At 44.7% G+C, this 26,999-nt stretch overlaps 1 protein-coding gene across 1 annotated transcript in view; it reads right to left on the bottom strand.

The window, feature by feature from the left end:
* The window catches only part of LOC110522607 (protein BANP), a 70,694-nt gene that overhangs the window by 39,903 nt on the left and 3,792 nt on the right, over positions 1-26,999 (bottom strand). Inside the window, exons 2-9 of the mRNA XM_021601072.3 lie at positions 23,187-23,265; positions 19,474-19,562; positions 14,640-14,839; positions 14,133-14,234; positions 13,732-13,904; positions 7,914-8,153; positions 5,619-5,780; positions 4,185-4,315 (exon numbers count right to left, since the gene is read on the bottom strand). Coding sequence (XP_021456747.3) covers positions 4,185-4,315; positions 5,619-5,780; positions 7,914-8,153; positions 13,732-13,904; positions 14,133-14,234; positions 14,640-14,839; positions 19,474-19,562; positions 23,187-23,256 — 1,167 coding nt within the window. The 5' untranslated portion in view covers positions 23,257-23,265. The remainder of the gene's footprint in view (positions 1-4,184; positions 4,316-5,618; positions 5,781-7,913; positions 8,154-13,731; positions 13,905-14,132; positions 14,235-14,639; positions 14,840-19,473; positions 19,563-23,186; positions 23,266-26,999) is intronic.

Here is a 26,999-nt window from a genome sequence, read left to right as displayed (position 1 = left end):
TTCAAATACTATTTGAAATCTTTCAAAATGTACATTGAGCGTTTGCTCTAGCCTGCTTGGAGTGCCAGATGGGTGGGTTTTGCAGTTTAGGACTACTACATTGGACCATTAAGCCAGGCAAGCTCAATCAAACACATAAGTATTTACAATTATTTCAAATAGTTTAACCCATGTCTACTCACTAATACATATTTTTCTCATTTTCTCAATTTTTGACATGATAATATTGCATTGGATATTAACGCAAAACTGATCTCTCATGGACATACTAGCATCTGACCAAATTACGCAAGATTGTAGTTCTGGGTCAACCGAGATGAACACAAAACTATACTTTTCACAAATGATCATTTCGTTTTTATAGTCTGCAAGGGTGGAATTCTGGCCTTAGCCTGTTCTTAGCCTGTCGTTGCGTGTACAACTATACTTCTCCCAAATAACTAGTCCATTTTTTTAGAAACCGGTTACGGACTTTTGAGAAAGCATTTTAGTCAGCGTGGGGCACGGCCAGCTTCATCACACTCTGACCTGACATAGATTATAATATGACCAGCATTTCCCCTAACGCTCTCTGCCTCTTCAAGTCTAAACATATACAACAGAGTCAAGCTGCTAGCCTGATCCCAGATCTGTTTGTGCTCTTGCCAACTATTTTGCTGTCATTGTCAAGCTAAAACAGTCTTGCTCTTCAAATAGCTTATAAACATAAACAACATTTCCCCAATTTGACATGGCAATAACTGACACGGAGTTGGCATGAAACCACAAACAGACTGTCACTCAGGCAATCAAGCTAATGCTTCCCTCAATAACACAGGACAACCTGGTGGAAGACGTGAGCTCTGATAGTAGTACAGTACTTACTCCTTAGTTGGGTTTCAATACATTTCAATGGCAGACATAACATTTACTAAGATCCTTTCCTTCGTTATCACTGAAAAGGTCAAAGCACTGTCTTCATTCTAAGTGATAGTGTGGACATTGGAACAGAACAACATTGTGACTCCGTGAAGGTGCACAGGCAACAGGAAGTGATCAGAGTGATCCATGTTTTTGTCACTTCTAGATTAGACTACTGCAATGCTCTACTTTCCGGCTACCTGGATAAAGAACTAAATAAACTTCAGTTAGTGCTAAACACGGCTGCTAGAATCTTGACTAGGACCAAAAAATGTGATCATATTACTTCAGTGTTAGCCCCTCTACACTGGCTTCCTGTTAAAGCTAGGGCTGATTTCAATGTTTTACTGCTAACCTACAAAGCATTACGTGGGCTTGCTCCTACCCATCTTTCTGATTTGGTCCTGCCGTACATACAGTGCCTTGCGAAAGTATTCGGCCCCCTTGAACTTTGCGACCTTTTGCCACATTTCAGGCTTCAAACATAAAGATATAAAACTGTATTTTTTTGTGAAGAATCAACAACAAGTGGGACACAATCATGAAGTGGAACGACATTTATTAGATATTTCAAACTTTTTTAACAAATCAAAAACTGAAAAATTGGGCGTGCAAAATTATTCAGCCCCTTTACTTTCAGTGCAGCAAACTCTCTCCAGAAGTTCAGTGAGGATCTCTGAATGATCCAATGTTGACCTAAATGACTAATGATGATAAATACAATCCACCTGTGTGTAATCAAGTCTCCGTATAAATGCACCTGCACTGTGATAGTCTCAGAGGTCCGTTAAAAGCGCAGAGAGAATCATGAAGAACAAGGAACACACCAGGCAGGTCCGAGATACTGTTGTGAAGAAGTTTAAAGCCGGATTTGGATACAAAAAGATTTCCCAAGCTTTAAACTTCCCAAGGAGCACTGTGCAAGCGATAATATTGAAATGGAAGGAGTATCAGACCACTGCAAATCTACCAAGACCTGGCCGTCCCTCTAAACTTTCAGCTCATACAAGGAGAAGACTGATCAGAGATGCAGCCAAGAGGCCCATGATCACTCTGGATGAACTGCAGAGATCTATAGCTGAGGTGGGAGACTCTGTCCATAGGACAACAATCAGTCGTATATTGCACAAATCTGGCCTTTATGGAAGAGTGGCAAGAAGAAAGCCATTTCTTAAAGATATCCATAAAAAGTGTTGTTTAAAGTTTGCCACAAGCCACCTGGGAGACACACCAAACATGTGGAAGAAGGTGCTCTGGTCAGATGAAACCAAAATTGAACTTTTTGGCAACAATGCAAAACGTTATGTTTGGCGTAAAAGCAACACAGCTCATCACACTGAACACACCATCCCCACTGTCAAACATGCTGGTGGCAGCATCATGGTTTGGGCCTGCTTTTCTTCAGCAGGGAGAGGGAAGATGGTTAAAATTGATGGGAAGATGGATGGAGCCAAATACAGGACCATTCTGGAAGAAAACCTGATGGAGTCTGCAAAAGACCTGAGACTGGGACGGAGATTTGTCTTCCAACAAGACAATGATCCAAAACATAAAGCAAAATCTACAATGGAATGGTTCAAAAATAAACATATCCAGGTGTTAGAATGGCCAAGTCAAAGTCCAGACCTGAATCCAATCGAGAATCTGTGGAAAGAACTGAAAACTGCTGTTCACAAATGCTCTCCATCCAACCTCACTGAGCTCGAGCTGTTTTGCAAGGAGGAATGGGAAAACATTTCAGTCTCTCGATGTGCAAAACTGATAGAGACATACCCCAAGCGACTTACAGCTGTAATCACAGCAAAAGGTGGCGGTACAAAGTATTAACTTAAGGGGGCTGAATAATTTTGCACGCCCAATTTTTCAGTTTTTGATTTGTTAAAAAAGTTTGAAATATCCAAGAAATGTCGTTCCACTTCATGATTGTGTCCCACTTGTTGTTGATTCTTCACAAAAAAATACAGTTTTATATCTTTATGTTTGAAGCCTGAAATGTGGCAAAAGGTCGCAAAGTTCAAGGGGGCCGAATACTTTCGCAAGGCACTGTACCTACTGTCTCCCTTGCTGTCTCTGCCTGACTTGCTCCCCTCTCTCCACTGGGATTCTCTGCCTCTAACGCTATTACAGGGGCTGAGTCACTGGCTTACTGGTGCTCTTCCATGCCGTCCCTAGGAGGGGTGCGTCACTTGAGTGGGTTGAGTCACTGATGTGATCTTCCTGTCCGGGTTGGAGCCCCCCTCGGGTTTGTGCCGTGAGGGAGATTTTGTGGGCTATACTCAGCCTTGTCTCAGGATGGTAGATTGGTGGTTGAAGATATCCCTCTAGTGGTGTGGGGGCTGTACTTTGGCAAAGTGGGTGGGGTTATATTCTGCCTGTTTGGTCCTGTCCGGGGGTATCATTGGACGGGGCCAGTGTCTCCTGACCCCTCCGGTCTCAGCCTTCTGTAATTATGCTGCAATAGTTAATGTGTCGGGGGGGATAGGGTCAGTCTGTTATATCTGGGGGAACTCTCTCTCTCACACACACACACACACACATACACACATACACACAACCCCCCAGGACCATGCCTCGGGACTTCCTGGCCTGATGACTCCATGCTGTCCCCAGTCCACGTGGTCATGCTACTGCTCCAGTTTCAACTGTTCTGCCTGCGGCTATGGAATCCTGACCTGTTCACTGGACGTGCTACCTGTCCCGGACCTGCTGGTTTGGACTCTCTCTACTGCACCTGCTGTCTCTAACTCTGAATGATCGGCTATGAAAAGCCAACTACAATTTACTCCTGAAGTGCTGATATGTTGCACCCTCTACAACCACTGTGATTATTATTATTTGACCCTGCTGGTCATCTATGAACATCTGACATGTTGAACCCTCTACAACCACTGTGATTATTATTATTATTTGACCCTGCTGGTCATCTATGAACATCTTGGCCATGCACTGTTATAATCTCCACCCGGCACAGCCAGAAAAGGACTGGCCAAGTTTCTTCCTAGGTTCCTGCCTTTCTAGGGAGTTTTTCCTAGCCATCATGCTAAGTTGTGTGTGCGCAGGGGTTTGTGAAAAGAAGAACTGAGACCAAAGGCAGAGAAATGGGGAGCGCAAAAGAAAAAAGAGGGGAAAAAGAGCAACCGAGAGAAATAGAAGACACGGTTTAAGCCAGAGAGAGAAACAGGGCAGGTAAGAGAATGAGAGAGAAGGAAAAGAGGATGAGATAGAGAGATTAAACGAAATAAATCAGGGCTATAGGGCAGGATGGAGAGGAGACTGACACTCACTATTTGGACCTGTCCGTCCTCTCCTATGCGGTGGATCTGGACCTGTTGGATGGCTTGGTTGGCCAGGGTGTAGTGTAGAGTCTGCTGGGTCACCCCCTCCATGTGAGCCACCTCCGCCACAGCGCCACCCTCTGGGGAGGAAGGGCATTAGCACAGGGCAGGATAAGGCACTAGTGTAATGCAATAGAGTTAACAACAGTAAGGTTGAAGATAGAAGCTACCCAGCTCAGACACAGATCTAGGACCAGATTATTGACCGACTCCCCCAGATCCATTAGGTGGAAAGGGGGATAGCAAACTGAAATAAAAGCCCATTCACCTCTGGAGGAATACTTGGCAACAGCTCAGGCCATCTGCTGGATGATGGTGTGTGTTTATACTGTATCAATCATGTCTAAATACACAACAAGGACTCTCAAGCTAGCAGTCCAAACAGACTCATGACCCAGCGGCCAAACACAACCCCCCCGGCCTCAGTCTAAACACCCACCACTATCACACCCACGTCCCCCATCAGCCCACCATAGCTCCATCTATCTCATTGGGGGTGTGTGTGCTTGGTGTGTGTGATTAGTTTACACTAGTGCGTGCGTGCTCGCTTTGAGATTGATGTAGGCCTACATCCCACCACACTTATCATAAAAGGGACAAAGCAGGCCTAAATGACTCATTCTCAAAATAATATTATCATGGCATATAAAACACGAGGCACAGACATCTGACTGGTACAGCTCATATCATAGTAATATGTTGTATTTCCTGCCAGTAAGAGGTCCATCTTCCAACCTTCAGCATGACCACAGGTGTCTCTCAAATGGCACCCTTAATCCTATATAGTGTGCTACATTTGACCAGAGCTCTATGGGCCTTGATCAAAAGTTGTGCACTATTTGGTGAATAGGGTGCCATCTGGGGCACAACCCATGAACTGTGGTATGTAAATAATCCCCAGTCCAGCCATTGGCAGTGAGGTGAGAGCCTGGAGGCTCGTGGAGACTGTACTTTTGGTGTTAGCCCTCGCTCTACATTCATTAATAAATAACGGTTTAAAGTTAGTTTAAATGTCGAAGCAGTTTTATTAAGGGGAGTGTGAGAGAACGTGCTCTGCAGGGTGCATGGGTGCGTGGTCTGGGAAAAGAGCAGGCCATGACTGTACACCCCTTGTGTGGGCTCACAGGATATTTGGGTTTCCCCTGCTGTCACACTCTCTCTGGTCAGGGGTGAGAGGTGATGGATCACAGGGAGGGGAGGACAGGAGGCGTTGTTGTGTTCTGAAGATTAGAACCATCTGCTACACTCTGCATCTGCACTACTCACTGGGTTCCTTATACACCAACACTTACATAAGTGAGAGGAAATACTAGTTTTACTATAAAGTGTGTGTGTGTGTGCGTGTGTGTGTGTGTGTGAGATGACCCCAGGTATCATGACTACCTGAGCAGCCAGGCGCGTTGGCGCTACGTCTGGAGAAGCTCTTGACCGCCAGACTCTGGCCGCGCTGCTTGCGTCTCCATGCCGTGCGACACTTGGAGTCGATGCTCTGCTTGATCCGGTACCAGTCCGACTCAGTGATGCCAAACTTATAGAACAGGTGACCTGAGGGAAACAAGGACCGAGGGCACATGTTAGGATGACTTCAGTTTAAGATGGTTAACTCACCATGACAAGGTAGAAATGGTCATAATAATTGCTTAAGATGGAGAGCGGTTCATGCCAAGTCTGTGTGTGTAGTTTGGACAGTGTAACCTTGTCCCACTAACAATGCAACTCTGCCTGAACTGTGAAAATGTCAGAAGCACTGAAAACTCTAGCTAGATTCTAAATCTGGTGGTCAAGGTACAGGTGGTCAGGTACCACTGCTAGTACTCATATCATCCCAATCTCAGACCCTGGGGACCATGTAGGTGGATTTATAACATGTGAGAGGGTGGGGTTATGTTAGCAGCTGGTTTGAGGGTGAGACGGAGGAGTTGACAGCTTCTTTCTACCCCGATTAACGAGGCTGCTATCACCCGAGGGGAAGAGTTGAGACACGAGGAGGGGGAAGGGGGTGTGGGGGTTGGCCTCTAGCACACACACACCAACACACAAAACGCCTGACAGTCGTGTACAGGCACGAAAGGCAGGTGCTCTCTCACCAGTCCCAGTTGGACAGGCAGGCAGAGGAGTAGCTATGTTCCCATTAACTTGTCCAACGATTTTTGGTCGACATTTAGAAAGGTCGCATTTAAAATAGATGCGACAATTGCCTGCTTGGGTGAGTTTCCATTTAACCATTGTGTCAACAAAAACAGCTGAACGTAATGACGTCACACCAACAAAACATTTTGTAGAAAAACCTAGTGTCGAATAAAAATGTAGTGGTTGAAGTGTTTACCCATTTAGGCATATTGTGTATTAATACATTGGCAACTGCCTGTATGTCCTTCCACCTAGCAGTTTCAGGTCTCAGGTAGCCCGTGAAAGACAGCATGGATAGAACACAATCATTTATATTTGCCATATCATAACAATTCTCATGCGCCAAAGTATCACCACGGTCTGTGTATTGGTGACATTTGCACTCCTGTACATCTGAAATAATTGGATGGTTAAACTTGCCAGCCAAACAGAAAAGCAAGGCGAAGCAATTCAGGCATGGGTAAACATTTTTATAGTAAGAAAAATGGTATTGGGCATTTAAAATGAAATGCTGGGTGGAGCATTATAGTTACGGGGTGACATTACGTGCCATGTGTACATTCAAAATGATTTGGCAATCATCATTTATTCGAAAAACAGTTTCCATCATAGTTTATCGCAATAAAGAAAGTTTGTCGACAAGAATTAACCTGCCGAACAGATACAAAATGTTGTCGATCTTTAGAACACTTCTGCTATATCTGCCGTTTCCATTGAACATGCAACAATTTTTTTGTGACATAAACCTGGGACAATGGAAACATGCCTACTGTGAGTGAGTCACCTGGCCCTGCTCCAGCCCCCACATACCTCAGTGTCAGCCCAAATCTGTCTCCACACACAGGTACACATACACACACCATACCTGAACTGCATAAACACACACCTGAATTACACAAAGACACACACAAAACAACTGCATCACACAAGTGCACGGACACACACACCAACACACTCCGCCACTCCTGCGATCAACAGACAGTAATAGATGTGGGGAGACAGAGTCCAAATCCCTCACCACACACACACACACACGACTAGTCCCAATAAATACTCCTCTACCACGGCCAGCCTCCCCTGGCTCCCCTCCCCTGGATTCCCTCCAGCTTCCCTCATTACCCATTTAAGCTTAATTAGGAATCAAAGGGGTCAGCGCATTAGCTATGGCCCCATCATGAACACTCCGACCTACATGTGCTTGTCAATTGGTGTTTGGTATGTTGTAAAATGTGTTATGCATGAATGCATGTGTTGTTCTAACCTGCCTGGGGAATGCAGAGAGATTCAGGTCACACTGGATGGAACTGGAGCTACACTACAACATGGGTCAGTGCTATCTTAACAGGTAACACAGGAGTATTTGGAGTTGAGGGTGTGGCTGTTGTGACAAGTGGTTGATGACAGGGTCAAAGGATAACCTAAGTGCTAGAGGGTGAAGGGATTGAGCCCTCCCTATGATACATCTATGGGGAAAGATTGATCAAATAGTCACTGGCAACTGGTGCCATGTCAAGCGTGTGAGTGAGTGGGTTGGTGTGCGTGACTCACAGCGTACGCCGTAGATCATGAGCGGGTCCAGCTGCTTCTTGCCGTGCTTGCCCTGTCCTGACAGGTTGGACATTGCCTGCACTTCGCGGTGGAAAAGGTAGTCCAGCAGTGTCAGCGCCATCTTCTCCGCTGTGCGGCAGTTGGTGCTGAGGTGGAGCATGTCGCCCGGCAACACTGGGCAACGCACACGCATCTCTGCATTGTTCTCGTCGCCAAGCCACGTACCAGCTGGGTAGTCGTCTATAAAGAGAGGTGAAAGGGGGAGTTAAGTGGGTGTGTGGGTGCAGTGACAAAAGGTATAACCCCCAAAACTACTCTGCGTATAACCCCCAAAACTACTAGGTATAACCCCCAAAACTACTCTGCGTATAACCCCCAAAACTACTAGGTATAACCCACAAAACGACTCGGTATAACCCACAAAACTACTCGGTATAACCCACAAAACTATATAAACAAAAGTATGTGGACAGCCCTTCAAATTAGTTCATCAAATGTCTGCCCTGTTAGAGCTGCCCCAGTCAACTATAAGTGCTGTTATTTTGAAGTGGAATTGTCTAGGAGCAACAACAGCTCAGCCGCAAAGTGTTAGGCCACACAAGCTCCCAGAACGGGAACACAGAGTGCTGAAGTGCGTAAAAATTGTCTGTCCTTGGTTGCAACACTCACTACCGAGTCCCAAACTGCCTCTGGAACCAACGTAAGCACAAGAACTGTTCGTCGGGAGCTTCATGAAATGGCTTTCCATGGCCAAGCAGCCGCACACAAGCCTAAGATCACTATGCGCAATGCCAAGCGTCGGCTGGAGTGGTGCAAAGCTCACCACCATTGGACCATTGGAGCAGTGGAAACAAGTTCTCTGGAGTGATGAATTACGCTTCACCATTTTGCAGTCCAACAGATGAATCTGGGTTTGGCGGATGCCAGGAGAACGCCACCTGCCCCAATACATAGTGCCAACTGTAAAGTTTGGTGGAGGAGGAATAATGGTCTGGGACCGTTTTACGCTAAAACATACAATGACATTCTAGACGATTTTGTGCTTCCAACTTTGTGGCAACAGTTTGGGGAAGGCCCTTCCCTGTTTCACGAAGCCAGGTCCATACAGATGTGGTTTGTTGAGATCGGTGTGGAAGAACTGGACTGGAGTCCTGACCTTAACCCCATCGAACACCTTTGGGATGAATTGGAACGCCGACTGCAAGCCAAGCCTATTCGCCCAACATTAGTGCCCAATCTCACTAATGCTCGTAGCTGAATGGAAGCAAGTCCCTGCAGAAATGTTCCAACATCTAGTGGAAAGCCTTCTCAGAAGAGTGGAGGCTGTTATAGCAGCAAAGGGGGGACCAACTCCATATTAATGTCCATGATTTTGGAATGAGAGCAGGTGTCCACATAACAGTAAACCTGTTGCTCTGCCTTCTCAACAACACTATCAAAAAGGCAGGTCCTGGTTTTGTCACACCTGGACTAATGTTCAGTCCTATGGTCAGGTGCCACAAAGAGAGATTACAATTGGCTCAGAACAGGGCAGCACAGCTGGCCCTTAGAATGTACACGGAGAGCTAATATTAATAATATGGATGTAAATCTCTCATGGCTCAAAGTGGAGGAGAGATAGACTTCATCACTACTTGTTTTTTTAGGAGGGTAGACAAGCTGTATGTACCGAGCTGTCTGTTTAAACTACTAGCACACAGCTCGGACACGCACGAATACCCCACAAGACATGCCACCAAAGATCTCTTCACTACCGAAATCAAGAACAGACTTTGGGAGGCGCACAGTACTACATAGAGACATGACCACATGGAACTCTATTCCTCATCAGGTAACTGATGCAAGCAGTACAAAGACACCTTATGGAACAGCAAGGACCGTGAAGAGACACAGGCACACGCTTACACATGATAAGACACGCACTCTACACACACGTACACATTCATTTTTTATATACACGTGGTAGTAGAGCAGTGGCCTGAGGGAACACAATGTGTTGTGGAAAATGTTATGAAATGTCATGCAATATTTGAAATTGTATATAAATGCCTTAATGTTGCAGGACCACAGGAAGAGTAGCTGCCGTCAAGGACTTGGCAGCAGCTAATGGGGATCCTTAATAAATACAAATCAAATACATACTTTTGGTCACGTAGTGTATTTGTAGGTCGGTGTCTATAAGACATATTTGTGTGAAGCAGCAATAGCTCTAACACCTTTTCATGTGTGAAGGTTTTTGGGCTTAATGTTTTAATGAATATGTATATGTATAGACACAGTAACACACATGCACATAAGCAAACACACACAGAGAGCAAAAATACTTCACAGGAAGGCCTACACCACGTTTTGTTTCGCTTTACATACCAATTTTATTATTACACAATCCTGTGTGATCAATAGGATCTTTCTCTGTATGAATGTATTTTGTGGCAGCCTACAGATAGATACATAGAGGTATAAATTAAGTGTAAATTGACATCAATAATGTACGTGTAACCGCCCCTAACAAAAATATGACAAAGCAAATACATACTTGGTAAAAAATGTAAATATATATACAAAATTAAATTAAAATAAGCCTAGACCTTCACCATCTCTGCTACTGCTGATACCACAGCACAGCCTTGTGGAGACCATCAGGAGTACATCAACACACAGCTCTAGAGGTTATTATACATTCTCTAACAATAGGAATCTCCCTGGGGCATTACAGAGTTCAACAAGGAACAACACACTTCCTATGGGATAGCTAGATCTATCTACACAGAGTGTAAAAAAAAACATTATGCTCTTTCCATGACATAGACCGACCAGGCGAACGCCATGATCCCTTGTTGATGTCGTCTGTTAAATCCACTTCAAAAATCAGTGTAGATGAAGGGGAGGAGACAGGTTAAAGAAGGATTTTGAGACAATTGAGACATGGATTGTATAGGTGTGCCATTCAGAGGGTGAATGGGCAAGATTTAAGAGCCTTTGAACAGGGTATAGTAGTAGGTGCCAGGCACACCGGTTTGTGTCAAGAACTGCAACACTGCTAGGTTTTTTTACACTTAATAGTTTCCCGTGTGTATCAAGAATGGTCCACACCTATTTAGGCGAGGTGCTGGCTAGCAGAGTGGAACACTTAAAAAAATAAAGCAGAGCCGCACACTAGGAGCTCAGATGCAAAAATATTTATGTCCAACGTTCCGACAGACAAGCTGTCTTCATCAGGGTATCAAGAATGGTCCACCACCCAAAGGACATCCTGTCAACTTGACACAACTGTTGAGGCATTGGAGTCAACATGGGCCAACACACCTGTGGAATGCTATTGACACCTTGTAGAGTCCCATGCCCCGATGAATTGAGGATTTTATGAGGGATAAGTGGGGGATGGAACTCAATATTAGGAAGGTGTTCTTAATGTTTTGTACCTCTCAGTGTATATACACTACTGTTCAAAAGTTTGGGGTCACTTAGAAATGTCCTTGTTTTCCATGAACACATACATGGAATGAGTTGCAAAATGAATAGGAAATAGTCAAGATGTTGACAAGGTTATAAATAATTATTTTTATTGAAATAATAATGGTCCTTCAAACTTTGCTTTCATCAAAGAATCCTCCATTTGCAGCAATTACAGCCTTGCAGACCTTTGGCATTCTAGTTGTCAATTTGTTGAGGTAATCTGAAGAGATTTCACCCCATGCTTCCTGAAGCACTACCCACTTGTTGGATTGGCTTTATGGGCCCTTCTTACGTACCACACGGGCCAGCTGCTCCCACAACAGCTTAATAGGGTTGAAATCCGGTAACTGTGCTGGCCACTCCATTAGAGAGAGAATACCAGCTGACTGCTTCTTCCCTAAATAGTTATTGCATAGTTTGGAGCTGTGCTTTGGGTTATTGTCCTGTTGTAGGAGGAAATTGGCTGCAAGTAAGCGCCGTCCACAGGGTATGGCATGGCATTGCAAAATGGAGTGATAGCCTTCCCTTTTCAAGATCCCTTTTACCCTGTACAAATCTCCCACCAGCACCAAAGCACCCCCAGACCATCACATTGCCTCCACCATGCTTGACAGATGGCGTCAAGCACTCCTCCAGCATCTTTTAATTTTTTCTATGTCTCACGAATGTTCTTCTTTGTGATCCGAACACCTCAAACTTAGATTTCTCGGTCCGTAACACTTTTTTCCAATCTTCCTCTGTCCAGCATCTGTGTTCTTTTGCCCATCTTAATATTTTATTTTTATTGGCCAGTCTGAGATATGGCTTTTTCTTTGCAACTCTGCCTAGAAGGCAGGCATCCCGGAGTCACCTCTTCACTGTTGACGTTGAGACTGGTGTTTGGCGGGTACTATTTAATGAAGCTGAAGTTAAGGACTTCTGAGGTGTCGGTTTCTCAAACTAGACACTAATGTACTTGTCCTCTTGCTCAGTTGTGCACCGGGACCTCCCAATCCTCTTTCTATTCTGTTAGAGCCAGTTTGCACTGTTCTGTGAAGGAAGTAGTACAGTGTTGTACCAGATCTTCAGTTTCTTGGTAATTTCTCGCATGGAATAGCCTTCATTTCTCAGAACAAGAATAGACTGACGAGTTTCAAAAGAAAGCCTTTGTTTCTGGACATTTTGAGACAGTAATCGAACCCACAAATGCGGATGCCCCAGATACTCAACTAGTCTAAATAAGGCCCGTTTTATTGCTTCTTTAAATCAGCACGACTGTTTTCAGCTGTGCTAACATAATTGCAAAAGGGTTTTCTAATGATCAATTAGCCTTTTCAAATTATAAACTTGGTTTGCTAACACAATGTGCCATTGGAACATGATAATGGGCCTCTGTACGCCTACATAGATATTCAATTTTTTTTTAAATCAGCCATTTCCAGCTACAATAGTCATTTACAACATTAACCATGTCTACACTGTATTTCCGATCAATTTGATGGTATTTTAAATGGGCAAAAAAAAAAAAAGATCTTTCAAAAACAAGGACATTTTTAAGTGACCCCAAGCTTTTGAGAGGTGTGGAGAATTTGTTCTTAACTGACTTGCCTAGTCAAATAAAAATAAATAAATAAAAAAAGTGGAAGGATCTCACACACACGCACACCCTTTGAAAACCACATGGTGCCCTCCAGCTAACACCGACAAAGACACGTCGCCATGGAAACTTGCAGCTGCAAATAAATGAATATGTATGCATGGAACGTCTTTGAAGCTAACCAAGGACCTTCCAGAAACCACTCAAAACAGCCCAAACAACAAAAACAACAGCATGAGCTGCAGAGTGAGAGACTTTGCTCAATCAGAAAAACATTTCCTCTCCTCAGGCGTGTCAGTGACCACTGGGAAAGCCGCTGACTCGACAGAGTGAGACCATCCTAGGAGACTTAAAAACAGTCTGTGTGAGACACTAGCTACAACAGATGTCTACACTGGTAATGATACAGACTGAAACGTCAACACAGCACCATTATACACGAACACAGGTGGTAGTATTTGGGTGTTAAGAAGTGCCAGGCAACAGATCACATCCACAAATCAAAGTCCAGCTGCATTTGAGTTCAAATGTGTTGATGTAACTGTCTAACTAAGAAGACTTCAGCCCGATTCACAAAATGGTGACAGGGATGAATAGATCAAGAGGCTTTTTCTTTACAATGCACACTTCAAACCATGTTTGGGACATGTGTGTGTGTGTGTGTGTGTGTGTGTGTGTGTATCTGTGGTTTCTGAGTTTCTCTGTGTGTGCATGTTTATGGTTTTCTGTGAAGGTTTGTGTATGTGCATGCATGTATCATGTGTGCACGCTCCGACAGGGTCGTACCCTCGGAGTTGAGGGTGATGAGGGTGACGTTCTGGGTGCTCTGGGAGTTGTTGGCCTGGCCACTGTTGGACACCGAGTCGCTGGCCTCTGAACCGCTCTCCTGTTCCTCCTGGCTGTCCTCCGGCGCCGGCACCTTCACCAGGAACGTGTTCTGCCTCCGCCCGCCCACTGTGCTGATGGAACAAACAGAGGCTTAGTTAGAGCGAGGTATCAACACAGGGACCCATGGGCCGAGCCAAACTGCATTCCACCGTGTTCTGTTTGAGTCACTAAACTCTGCAGGTTTCATAGGACCACCGTGTTACGACGGTTCTGTGTAGATCAGACTTTAGATCACAGTTTCATGCACAACAGTATTTGTTCTATATGCGATTCTAAAAAAACAGGTGTCAGTCACTCACTTGCTAAGGAGGTTCTCCAGTGAATCTGCCCCTCGAGTTACTGACTCCTCCTGACCCTTCGGTCGGTCTTGGCTCACTATGACATTGGTCTGCGGAACAACACTGCAGGGGCAGACAGGGAATTCTTCTGTGTCAAATACCTAAACAGGCTCCAGTGTCAAATTGTGTTCATGGGAAAAGGCGCATTCTACTTAAGCACTCACTTGTAAGGGAATGAGTACTCCCTCACCCGTCAAAGTACAAGTCAACAAGTGTCAACATCCTCCAGTGTATCACCCTTTGTCTCCAAGTCCTCATCTCACCCTGACCAGTCCCCGAATTATATCCCACCATGATCCCCAGTCCTAACCAGGTTGTATTCATTAGGCACCAGAAGAAAACAGACAGAGACAGAAAAGACTACCTGAACATAAGAAATAAGAAACTCTCATTTTTGTTTGTCGTGCCAAAATGGCCTGCTACAATATACCCTAATGAATATGGACCCGGGGCCACACTTCAACTCACCAGCGCACTTTGTTCCAGGTCTGGGTGGCACCTAGAGGGGAGCCGGCCACCATAGGGACCTGGATGGGTGCCTGGTTCTTGTTGACCACGGCATCCAGCTTCTTCTCCAGGGTCCGGCACGTCACCTCTACCAGCTGCAACTTGGCCTCCATGTTGTCCAGACGCTGGCAGATCGTTTGGCTGATGGAGTACAACAAGGTCTGGAGAGCAGAATAGGTAAAGAGTGAGAGTGAGAGAAAGTTAAGTGTGTGTGTGTGTGTGTGTGTGTGTGTGTGTGTGTGTGTGTGTGTGTGTGTGTAAATGCATGTTACACATTGGTGGTGGATGAAGTAAGTTCCCTTCTTTACAATGAGCTTAGAGACTAAGCACTACAGTAGACCTATTCTTACAAACTTCGGTTTTCGTTCTTCTTCTATAGTATTATGGCGGTCCGCAAACAAAAGTTAAAGCTGCATGCCACCACCTACTGTACAATCTATTACACTTGGTGATATGAAAGGGAAAATGGAAAAAAATAATAAGAATAACCCAACCAACTATTAACCGTCATTAAAAACACCACCATTGCACTACTTTAACACCATCTAATCTTACCCCAGGCCGACATCCTGGGAGGACAGAACACTACCATTCAACACCCCCTGTAACGCATCCGCAGTACAATATTGTAATCCTAAATACTTCTCTGCAGCTGGCATCACAACGAAGGTGACAAATATAACCACGGTTATGTGAAATGTATGGATCACTCCAATATATTGGTATCAATCCGCAGCGGGGGGATACATCTGAGGTGAGGCTTTACAGATTTACTCCAGTGTACACCTGTATCACAGCTGGGGTCCGCCCCTATATATAGACCCAATGGCCGCAACTCACATTCTCTACATAATTTTTGACGCACCTCTAGCACCGTAGAGGATTGGAGTGATCCATATAGCTCACATAACCGTGGTTACATAGGGAACATTGGTTATGTTTAACTATATTGGATCACTCCAATATTTTGGTATGCCCGTACCAGATTTAGTCGGTGCTAGAGGGACCTGGCCAGCCAGCAGCGAAGTCCCAGTGCGGGACCGAGACGCAGGGGCCGTCAATGTGGAAGGGGGGTCCCGGAAGGGGAGGCGACGCCCAGGACAGCTGTACCAACTGCAGAGGGAGGTGCCACATTTACCCGATAGTACCTAGCAAAGGTGCAAGAGGCATCCCAGCTGGACACAGCACAGATATCAGTGAGGGGTACACCTCTCAGTAGAGCCCAGGACGCAGCCACACCTCGTGTTGAATGTGCCAGCACAGATCCCAGCACTGGCCTGCCAGCCAGGCGGTATGCTATCGTGTCACGATCCAGTGAGAGAGCCTCTGCTTTGATAGCCCAGCGTCCAGGACTCTCTCACCATAGCCGCTGGCCGACCTGCCCTTGGTCACACCTCCCCAGCCAATCTGGGAGGCATCTGTGCTGACGAGCTCTCAGTGACACATCCTCAGCATCTCCACCCCACCTGAGAGAAAGGAGCGACAGCGCCACCTCAACAACACCTTGAGGAACTGCATGGTCACCCGCAGCTGGCGGTGACGGTGGCGCTTTGGGTGCAGCCGGTGGGAGTTGAACCACTACTGAAGAGGCCGGAGATGGAGCAGGCCCAGGGGAATCAGCAACGAGGCCGCCGTCAGCAAGCCCAACAGGCGATGGCAGATCAGGGTGGATACCACCCGCCCCTGCCGAAAGTGGTCGAAACAAGATAAGATCGCCTGAACCCTTCTGGTGGGCAGGCGTGCTCTCATGAGGACTGAGTCCAGTTCCATGTCAAAGAAGGCCACTTTTTTTTTAAACTTCAACCCCTTTACCTACTCAATTTTATGGTATCCAATTGGTAGTTACAGTCTTGTCTCATCGCTGCAACTCCTGTACGGACTTGGGAGAGGTGAAGGTCGAGAGCCGTGCGTCCTCCGAAACACAACCCAGCCAAGCCACACTGCTTCTTGACACAATGCCCGCTTAAACCGGAAGCCAGTCGCACCAATGTGTCAGTGGAAACACCGTACATCTGGCAACCGTGTCAGCGTGCATTGCGCCCGGCCCACCACAGGAGTCACTAGAGTGCAATGGGACAAGAACATCCCTGCCGGCCAAACCCACCCCTAATCCCACCCCTAACCCGGACAACGCTGGGTAAATTTTGCACTGCCCCATGGGTCTCCCGGACGCGGCCGGCTGCGACAGAGCCTGGACTCAAACCAGGATCTCTAGTGGTACAGCTAGCACTGCGATGCAGTGCCTTAGACCACTGCGCCACTCAGGAGGCAGACAATTCTTGTCATTTATAGTAATACCCAGCCCACTGATGGAGGTCAGGAGCCTGTCTCAGTCTGACAGGACCTGGGTCTTGGTCCGGACACAAATCAGCCAATCGTCCAGGTAATTGAGGATCAACAATCCTCTGGACGTGAGAGGTGCCAGGGACATCGTCCATGCACTTTGTGAAAGTGCAGGGTGCCAAGGAGAGGCCGAAGGGAAGAACCATGAATTCGTAAGCCGTCCCTTCGAAAGTGAATCTGAGGTACTGCCAATGAGCTGGGTGAACAGGAACCTTGAGGTACGCATCCCTCAGGTCCAGCATCACCAACCACTGGTCCCTGGACACGGCCTGCAACACACGACTGGGGACAGCATGTAGAATCTCAGTACCTTCAAGTACCCATTGAGGTTGCTGAGGTCCAGAATCAGTTATCAACCCCTGGGGTAATGGGGAGAGTGGCTCTGGAGAGCAGCTGGCAGACGGCAGATTGGGCCAGCCAGAGATGGCGCCGGGAAGTAACCACCTGTGCCATGGCCAGTGACAACTCTGGAGCAGGGAAACCAGGCGAGACACCTCCATTGCTTCCCAGAGGAACTCCCCGCAACCAGGGCAACAGTCTGCAGGTAGGCCTGCAGCAGCATGGCCACATTGGTAAGGCAGCCAGGAGAGCAGAGGGACCCATATGTGGCTTTCAAGTCCGCATCAAAGACTCTGGGGGGGCTCGTGGCTTCAATCGCAGGTTCCACACTATAATCTCCCAGTCCGGGAGGACCATGGGAGTTATCATGGCATCCATGGTCGGGTACTCCCGGAGGCCGAGTGACTCGTAACATAACTCCATGGTCCAGTCTTTGCTGTGAGTCAGAAGAGCCCTCTGGCAGAGGCCCAGTCCTCCTGCAAGGCCTCGAAGAACTGAGATGGGGACAGATGGAAAGTAATCTCTGTCCACCAGTTTGATGTCCAGTGCAGTGGCTACCGGAGTAGGCTCCTCATAGCCTCTCGAGCCGCTGGGGGCAATGAAGCCCCACTGCCGGCTTCTGATGGCCTGTCAGCCAGGTAGCCCCGCTCACGGTGGTGAACAGTGCCAGCATCATCCCCCAGGAACAGCCTATCACTGGTCAACAGGGAACAGCTGTCATCGCCATCGAAGCTATCAACCTCCTGATGCAGGGCATGCGCCCTCCGTTTAAGGTGGTCCCAGAGGTCCGACTCCTGCCCCATCCAGGACTGGCAGCAGATGGGCAATGCCTGCGGTGGCTCCAGCTATGCTCCCTAGGAGGGATACTGAGCCCAGGAGTGGGACTAACAGCTCGCTGGTACACTACTCCTGAGGGATGGAGCTCGTCCCCAGCCTGAGCCCGAGCCTGGCCGACCCACTTGTGCATGGCCTCCAATCGTGCCAGGTGCAGGCGTTTGAGAACACCACACCACACCGCGCTCCACCGACCTCTCCGCGTGGCTCAAAACGGGGCAGTGCATACACAAGGTTATTAGTTTTTTGTTTTACACCAACTGCAATTTTACCTAGCTGGTTTTAATATGCAAACAGTAAAAACAGCATCATATGATGGAGTAACTCCGTTAAGGAACTCCAAAGTTAGTCTCAACGTAGTGGAAAGCCCACCGCGATACTCTTACACTCTGCAGGGGAAAGAACAAGACAAAAAGCCCACAGGGTAATTAGCAGAAAACCTGCACCTATGGCATCGGGAGCAGCATGTTGAAGCAATTTACAACACACACATAGAACAAGCCAGTGGGCAAGTTGTGTAAGGTGAATTACAGTTTGTGGCAGCAAGAGCCACCATACTAATGGATGCACACGGAGTCGTAGTGTAACGCTAGTGAAACACAAGCACGACAAACCACGGGCGGAAGATACAGATCAAACGCGTGCAGCGAATGGAGCACTCAAGAGGAGGTGCTAGGCATGTGGCCAGCTTCTCCAGGCTGCAAACAGCCAGTGAGTATAATTCACTTACCAGTGACTTACCAAGCAAACTTCAGAAATGTTTTACCTCAAACCATATGGACGTCCGCTGAGAAAATGAAAGAGAATGTGTGTCGCGGCCATGGGGTCGATATGTAGGGGCGAACCTCAGGTGTGGCACAGGTGTACACGGGAGTAAATCTGTAAATCCTCACCTCGGATGTATCCCTCTGCCATGTTTACTTTCACTTTCTAACCGAAGTTGGTGTGGGTTTTCTTTTTCTTTTTTTCTCCGTATAAAGGCAAATCTCATGAGCTTACTTGGCCAGCACCCAGACAGTAGGCACCCCCCCATAGATGCCTTTCAGAACCCATTTTAAAACCCCACCTGTTTTGTACTGGTTGTCAGTGGCTCATTTTTTGTTCCGTTTTTCTGTTGAGCTGTGTTTTTTGGAGTTCTTGTTTGGGAACATAACACTACATCAATGCAATTTGATTTATTTTCATAGGACAAACATACTGACATGCTCACATGACTGACTCAGCTTAGAACTGCATATCATATCCAATATACCCCCGAAGTAGTCCACAAGTAACCTACCTTTAGAGATGCATCCTGGGTGCTGTTGTCCACCCTTGGCCTTTTCCTGTCAGGCTTGTCATCAGAATCTTCATGATTGTCCAACACATCTAACACATCACACACAATCATTCAAAAAATATGCACTGTTGCTGCTGGTATGTAGCTCTTTCGAAGTGATTTATCCAAATGTACCCTAGCAGCGCACAGACCCCACCCACCTAAGGATTTGTCTTTTTGAACAATCCATTTCCTGTGTTTGAGGGGTGCAAAAATCCACCTGTCACTGGATTGATTGCTTTCATTTTGAAAGCAACTTCCGAAAATGAACACGGATTATTGTGATATTATCTTTGATCTCGCAAACAATGTAAAGTATGTTTAGATAGATTTTGTTTTTTAAACCGAGTGTATCCTGCTACTGACACATTTGTTCAATTATGCAAGAAAATGTGACAACAGTAACTAATGAGGCATACTAGACAGAGCAGGTAAGGCAGATGGGGCTGCAACACTTGCTCTGTTCCACCCTTATGTTAAATCATATATGCAAAAACACATGGGGCCTCATTTATAAACATTGTGCAAACACAAAATATTCCCCAAAACATTCATGCGCCAGTTCACGCATTAAATTGGCTGTATAAAAACTGAACTTGATGAGAGAATGTACTTATCCTCCCGCCACCTTTAGACCATGCGTACGCACAGTTTCTAGTGGTAGCCTTGTGCAAATGGGGACTATATCTTGACATATTTGTAACAAAAAAAACAGGTAGCTCAATATAATAAGATAATTTGCTGTTAGTGAGAAGAGCAAAAGTATCTTTGCATTCTAAAATAATTACACATCTATTTCCAATTATTTATTTCATTTCCATGATCATTGCAGAATAAATTCCTCACCTTTTCTGACTGTGATGGTTTCATACTCACAAAATAGCTTATAGGCCTACAACAAGTTTGTATAGGCTACCATTCTATACAATCCGATCCGAAGCACAGTTTAACGGTTGAACAGACTGTTCACCTTTTCTATTGACGTTTGTAGGCTACGTCTGAAAACTGTAAAGTCAAATGTATCGAGTAGCCTAGACAATATTTCATTTTTAAACATAATACATACAGTACCAGTCAAAGGTTTGGACACACCTACTCATTCCAGGGTTTTTCTTAAATGTGTACTATTTTCTACATTGTAGAATAATAGTGAATACATCACAACTATTAAATAACACATATGGAATCAAATAACCCAAAAAGTGTTAAACAAGTCCAAATATATTTGAGATTCATCAAAGTAGCCATCCTTTGCCTTGATGAAACCTTTGCACACTCTTGGCCTTTTCTCAAACAGCTTCATGAGGTAGTCCCTTGGAATGTGTTTAAATTAACAGGTTTGCCTTCTTAAAAGTTCATTTGTGGAATTCCTTTCCTTCTTAATCCATTTGAGACAATCAGTTGTGTTGTGACAAGGTAGGGGTGGTATACAGAAGATAGCCCTATTTGGTGAAAGAACAAGTCCATATTATGGCAAAAACAGTTCAAATAAGCAAAGAGAAACGACTGTCCATCATTACTTTAAGACATGAAGGTCAGTCAATGCGGAAAATCTCAAAAACCATCAAGCGCTATGATGAAACTGGCTCTCATGAGAACCGCCACAGGAAAGGAAGACCCAGAGTTACCTCTGCTGCAGAGGATAAATTCATTAGAGTTAACTGCACCTCAGATTGCAGCCCAAATAATTGCTTCACAGAGTTCAAGTAACAGACATCTCAACATCAACTGTTCAGATACCACTGTGTGAATCAGGCCTTCATGGTCAAATTGCTGCAGAGAAACCACTACTAAAGGACACCAAAAAGAAAAAAACACTTGCTTGAGCCAAGAAACTCGAGCAATGGACATTAGACCGGTGGAAATCTGTCCTTTGGTCGGATGAGCAAATTTGAGATTTTTGGTTCCAACTGCCGTGTCTTTGTGAGATGCAGAGTAGGTGAACAGATTATCTCTGCATGTGTGGTTCTCACCGTGAAGCATGGAGGAGGTGGTGTGATGGTGCTTTGCTGGTGACACCATCAGTGATTTATTTCGAATTCAAGGTAAGCTTCATCAGGATGGCTACCACAGCATTCTGCAGTGATCCGCCATCCCATCTGGTTTGACTATCATTTGTTTTTCAACAGGACAATGACCCAACACACCTCCAGGCTGTGTAAGGGCTATTTGAGCAAGAAGGAGAGTGATAGAGTGCTGCATTAGATGACCTGGCCTCCACAATCACCTGACCTCAACCCAATTGAGATGGTTTGGGATGAGTTGGACCACAGAATGAAGAAAAAGCAGCCAACAAGTGCTCAGCATATGTGGAAACTCCTTTGGGAGTGTTGGGAAAGCATTCCAGGTGAAGCTGGTTGAAAGAATACCGAGAGTGTGCAAAACTGTCATCAAGGTAAAGGCTACTTTGTGGCTACTTGGCTACTTTGACGAATATAAATTATTAAGACTTTTTTGGTTACTACATGATTCTATGTGTTATTTCATAGTTTTGATGTCTTCACTATTATTCTAAAATGTAAAAATAAAGAAAAACCCTTAATGAGTAAGTGTGTCCAAACTTTTGACTGGTACTGCATATCATAACCATTCTACCTTTTCTGGCCATGAGTTCATATTCCCGAAATAGCAATACAACAAATGACCATGTGCATCTCTCATTTCATTGGGCCAATTAGATTATTATAATTTTACATTGTCGCTCTATGCATCCGAAAGAAAGCACGGTTTATAACATACAGTAGAATTTAACAGATGAATAGACAGTTGATCTTTTGCATTGAAGTGTATAGGCTACTACTGTAAATAGGCCTACTGTTGTTTTCATTTTTTTCAGAGTAGACCATGTTTGAGAAATCTCGGGCAGTGCAGCATATTTAGGTTCAGGAGAAAGTAAATGCAAAACATTATTGAATTCAAACAATCTGTTTACAGGTCCACAACAATTTGAAACGGTCAGATACAGCAAATGTCACTGCAAAAAAAATATTTGGCCAACACCACCAAAGACATTTGATCAAGTTCGCCATTGATATTTCCTTTAGATATACTGTCTTGGCCTAATTCCAATCTTCCAAAGTATACAGCAAAAAACAGCATTATTGTCACCATAAAAGGTGAATGATGGGCACTATTCAGGAAGAGTTATAATGCGTGCACAGTTTTTCATTCAGGTCTGATTTATAACAGGAAACATGTGTATGTATGGCATGTGCCAGTTTATAAATCTCAATATTTGTGTGTGCACTCAGTCTTTTCAGAAATAGTGCACGCAGATATTTAGTGTAACATTATTTGTCCATGCCAGTAAAAAAGATGATGTGCTATTATTCTGTCGATATCTGATAGATTGTAAAAATCCCTTTTCAATTTATTAGAATTGTTTTTAAAACCTTTTAACAATTTCGATGACCGTTGCTAATGTACCCACATGGGTAGTAGCTACCATTAAAATAAAACATCTAAAGCCAGAAGTGAAGCGTCACCATTAGTCAATGAATAGTTAGTGGTGACCCTTCCTTTTCAATACAGACAAATGGATGTCTAGAGACATTTTTGGATGTACTACCATGACATTTATCGAGAGCCAGCAATTTCCCCCTTGTGGTTTTCCTTGTCGGGTCACATGGCCCTAGTTATGGTGATTGGACAGAACTTTGTAATATAGATCTTACCAGTCTGGTCGCCCTGGCCCAAGTCCTCCACTGCTATCTGCACTATCTCCTCCAAATCTTGTTCTGACATTATTCAGACCTGTATAGCCAGAGAGGACCACAAAACAACATCATTATTGCAAATAAAAAGAGCCTTGACAATCTCTGGCTCTTCAATCCCAATGTCAGTGAATGTATGACAATCAGCAATAAGAAAATAAAACAGTTTAAAAAGGGGATTGTTCTAAAAAGAAAACCTGATATCTGTGCTACATGTTTCAAGCAGACCACTATAGTCCTTGTGCCCAAGAACACCAAAGTAACCTGTCAAAATTACTTCCGTCCCATAGCACTCACATCTGTAGCCATGAAAAGCCTTGAAAGGCTGGTTATGGCTCATATCAACACCATCATCCCAGAACCCTGGACCCACTCCAATTCACTTAATGCCCAAACAGAGCCACAGACGACACAATCTCTATTGCACTCCACACAGTCCTTTCCCACCTGGACAAAATAAACACATATTTGATAACGCTGTTAATAGACTACAGCTCAGTATTCAACACCATAATGCACTCCAAGATATCACTAAGTTAAGTCCCTGAATACCTCCCTCTGCAACTGGGTCCTGGACTTCCTGACGGGCCGCCTCCATCCGTCACGTTGACCCTCAACACTGCGGCCCCTCTGGGGTGCGTGCTTTGTCCCCTGCTGTACTCCCTGTTCATCCATGACTGTATGGCCGCACACGACTCCAACAACATCATCAAGTTCGCCGATGACATAAAGGTGGTGGGCCTGATCATTAACGATTGTGAGACAGCCTACAGGGAGGAGGTCAAAGACCTCTCCCTCAATGTGGGCAAGACAAAGGAGCTTATCGTGGACTACAGGAAACGGAGGGCCGAACTGGTTGAGCGGGTTGAGAGCTTCAAGTTCCTCAGTGTTCACATCGCTAAGGATCTATTATGGTCCAAACACACCAACACAGTCATGAAGAGGGCACGGCGGCCTCCCGGGTGGCGCAGTGGTCTAAGGCACTGCATCGCAGTGCTAGCTGTGCCACCAGAGACTCTGGGTTTGAGCCCAGGCTCTGTCGCAGCCGGTCGCGACCGGGAGGTCCAGGGAGCAACGCACAATTGGCCCAGCGTTTGGGTGGCAGGGATATCCTTGTCTCATCGCGCACCAGCAACTCCTGTGGCGGGCCAGGCGCAGTGCACGCTGACCAGGTCGCCAGGTGTATGGTGTTTCCTCCGACACATTGGTGCGGCTGGCTTCTGGGTTGGATGTGCGTTGTGTCAAGAAGCAGTGCGGCTAGGTCGGGTTGTGTTTCGGAGGACGCATGGCTCTCGACCTTCGCCTCTCCCGAGTCAGTACGGGAGTTGCAGCGATGAGACAAGACTGTAACAACTACCAATTGGATACCACGAAATTGGGGAGAAAAAGGGAAATAAAGCAATTAAAACATTTTTTTAAAAGAGGACACGGCAACAACTCTTCAGGAGGCTAAAAAGATTTGGCGTGTGCCCTCAGATCCTCAAAAAGCTATACACCTACACCATTGAGAGCATCTTGTGTATGTGCATAGTCAACTCTTCTTGTGTATTTATTCCTTGTGTTAATAATAATAGAAAAAATATGATTATTTATTTATTGTACTGCATTGTTGGGAAGGGCCCGTAAGTAAGCATTTCACTGTTAGTCTACACCTTGTTTACAAAGCATGTGACAATTAAAATGTGATTTGTTCTGTGCCTTTTGCTTAACTGGACCTCATAATTCAAGAATGAGTCACTTAACTAGTATGGCACATATCACCACTCTACACCACTGGGATACATTTGTTTCAATATTGGTTGAGTCATGTGAATTTACTAGGCTTGATTAGAGGGCCACAAATCCTGACATGGCGTTTGAATATGCGTAACTCATCATTTCAATATTCTAACCTGCAAATAACAGGCAAATTACCTCAAGGTTGATATAAGATGACTGAAGAACTGACTACTTGAACTATGTTCTGCAACTGAGAAACGAATGAGCTCTTAGCCTTGTAGCTAGTAAAAGTATAAATTTTGTTGTCAATATTATTAAATATCTATAAACTCAGTTAATCAAATGTAGTTAATAGTATTAAGTGGTTACTGTCTGGTTCCATTTGTCAAAATACCAGACTTCCACCAGAGGGCACTCAACCCTAACCCTGTTTGAAATTCAGGTTGAATTCAAAATGTTATTGATTGTCCTTGATTTTTTTCCTCTTGGACTCTGGACAGGGCCCCAGATTTAAGGAGAAAACAACTGAGAAAGAGTCTGATTTATTTCCTGCTCTATTCCCTGTGTGAAGTTTTACCTGAATGTGTCTTCGTTATAGAGCTAATAATAACAACAGGTAGAGTATTGGCTTCTTGTTGAGCAAGCTTCCTAATGTGGGTGTCTTAAGGGCAGTGGTGGAAAAAGTACCCAATTGTCATACTTGAGTAAAAGTACAGATAAGTTAATAGAAAATGACTCAGGTAAAAGTGAAGTCACCCAGTAAAATACTACTTGTGTAAAAGTCCAAAAGTATTTAGTTTTAAATATACTTAAGTATCAAAAGTACATGTAATTGATCAAATCTACCTAAGTATCAAAATAATTTCAAATTCCTTCTATTAAGCAAACCACAAAGCACCATACTTTTTTGCCCCACTGTATATAAACATATGTATACACTGTATTCTATACTATTCTACTGTATCTTAGTCTATGCCGCACTGATATTGCTCGTTCATATATTTATATATTCTTAATTACATTCCTTTACTTAGATTTGTGTGTATTGTGTATAGGTTGTGAAATTGTTAGATAATACTTGTTAGATATTACTGCACTGTCGGAGCTAGAAACACAAGCATTTCGCTACATAACATCTGCTAAACACATGTATGTGAACAATAACATTATATGTCCATGAATGTTTCATATGTGAATGTTTCATATGTGTTTCAACCTGTCCCCAAATTGATATAGTTGGTTCAGAGTTCGTTTTGATATTTCAACCTGCGTGTCCTGATCATGTCTGGTGGGGATAGACAAACTCAACATGCGCACGATGGAGCACACACACACTGAGCCAGTTTGATTATGATGTTAGTCTATTAGAGCTTTGCACACCTAGATTGTACAATATTTGCAAAAGCTCTTTCAAGTTGTTGATCATTGCTAAACAGCCATTTTCAAGAAAGCAGAATGAACCAGCTTTTCCTCTAGGCTTTTGCCGATGACAAGCATACCCATAACATGATGCACCCACCACCTTGCATGAAAATATGAAGAGTGATACTTAGTAATGTGTTGGAATTGCCACAAACATAACGTGCTGTATTCAGGACATAAGAGTTAATTTCTTTGCCACATTTTCTGTAGTATTACTTTAGTACCTTATTGCAATAAAGGTACAGGTGGACCGTTTGCGCCACTGTAGGCTGCTACACAATATCCCATGATTAGTAGGCAAAGTTGGACACATGACACATACAGTGCCTTGCGAAAGTTTTCGGCCCCCTTGAACTTTGCGAACTTTTGCCACATTTCAGGCTTCAAACATAAAGATATAAAACTGTATTTTTTTGTGAAGAATCAACAACAAGTGGGACACAATCATGAAGTGGAACGACATTTATTGGATATTTCAAACCTTTTTAACAAATCAAAAACTGAAAAATTGGGCATGCAAAATTATTCAGCCCCTTTACTTTCAGTGCAGCAAACTCTCTCCAGAAGTTCAGTGAGGATCTCTGAATGATCCAATGTTGACCTAAATGACTAATGATGATAAATACAATCCAC

Source organism: Oncorhynchus mykiss, chromosome 1 (assembly GCF_057628025.1).
Source record: "Oncorhynchus mykiss isolate SJ-2025 chromosome 1, ASM5762802v1, whole genome shotgun sequence".
Lineage (NCBI taxonomy): Eukaryota > Metazoa > Chordata > Actinopteri > Salmoniformes > Salmonidae > Oncorhynchus > Oncorhynchus mykiss.
This window is presented reverse-complemented; position numbering and strand designations above follow the sequence as displayed.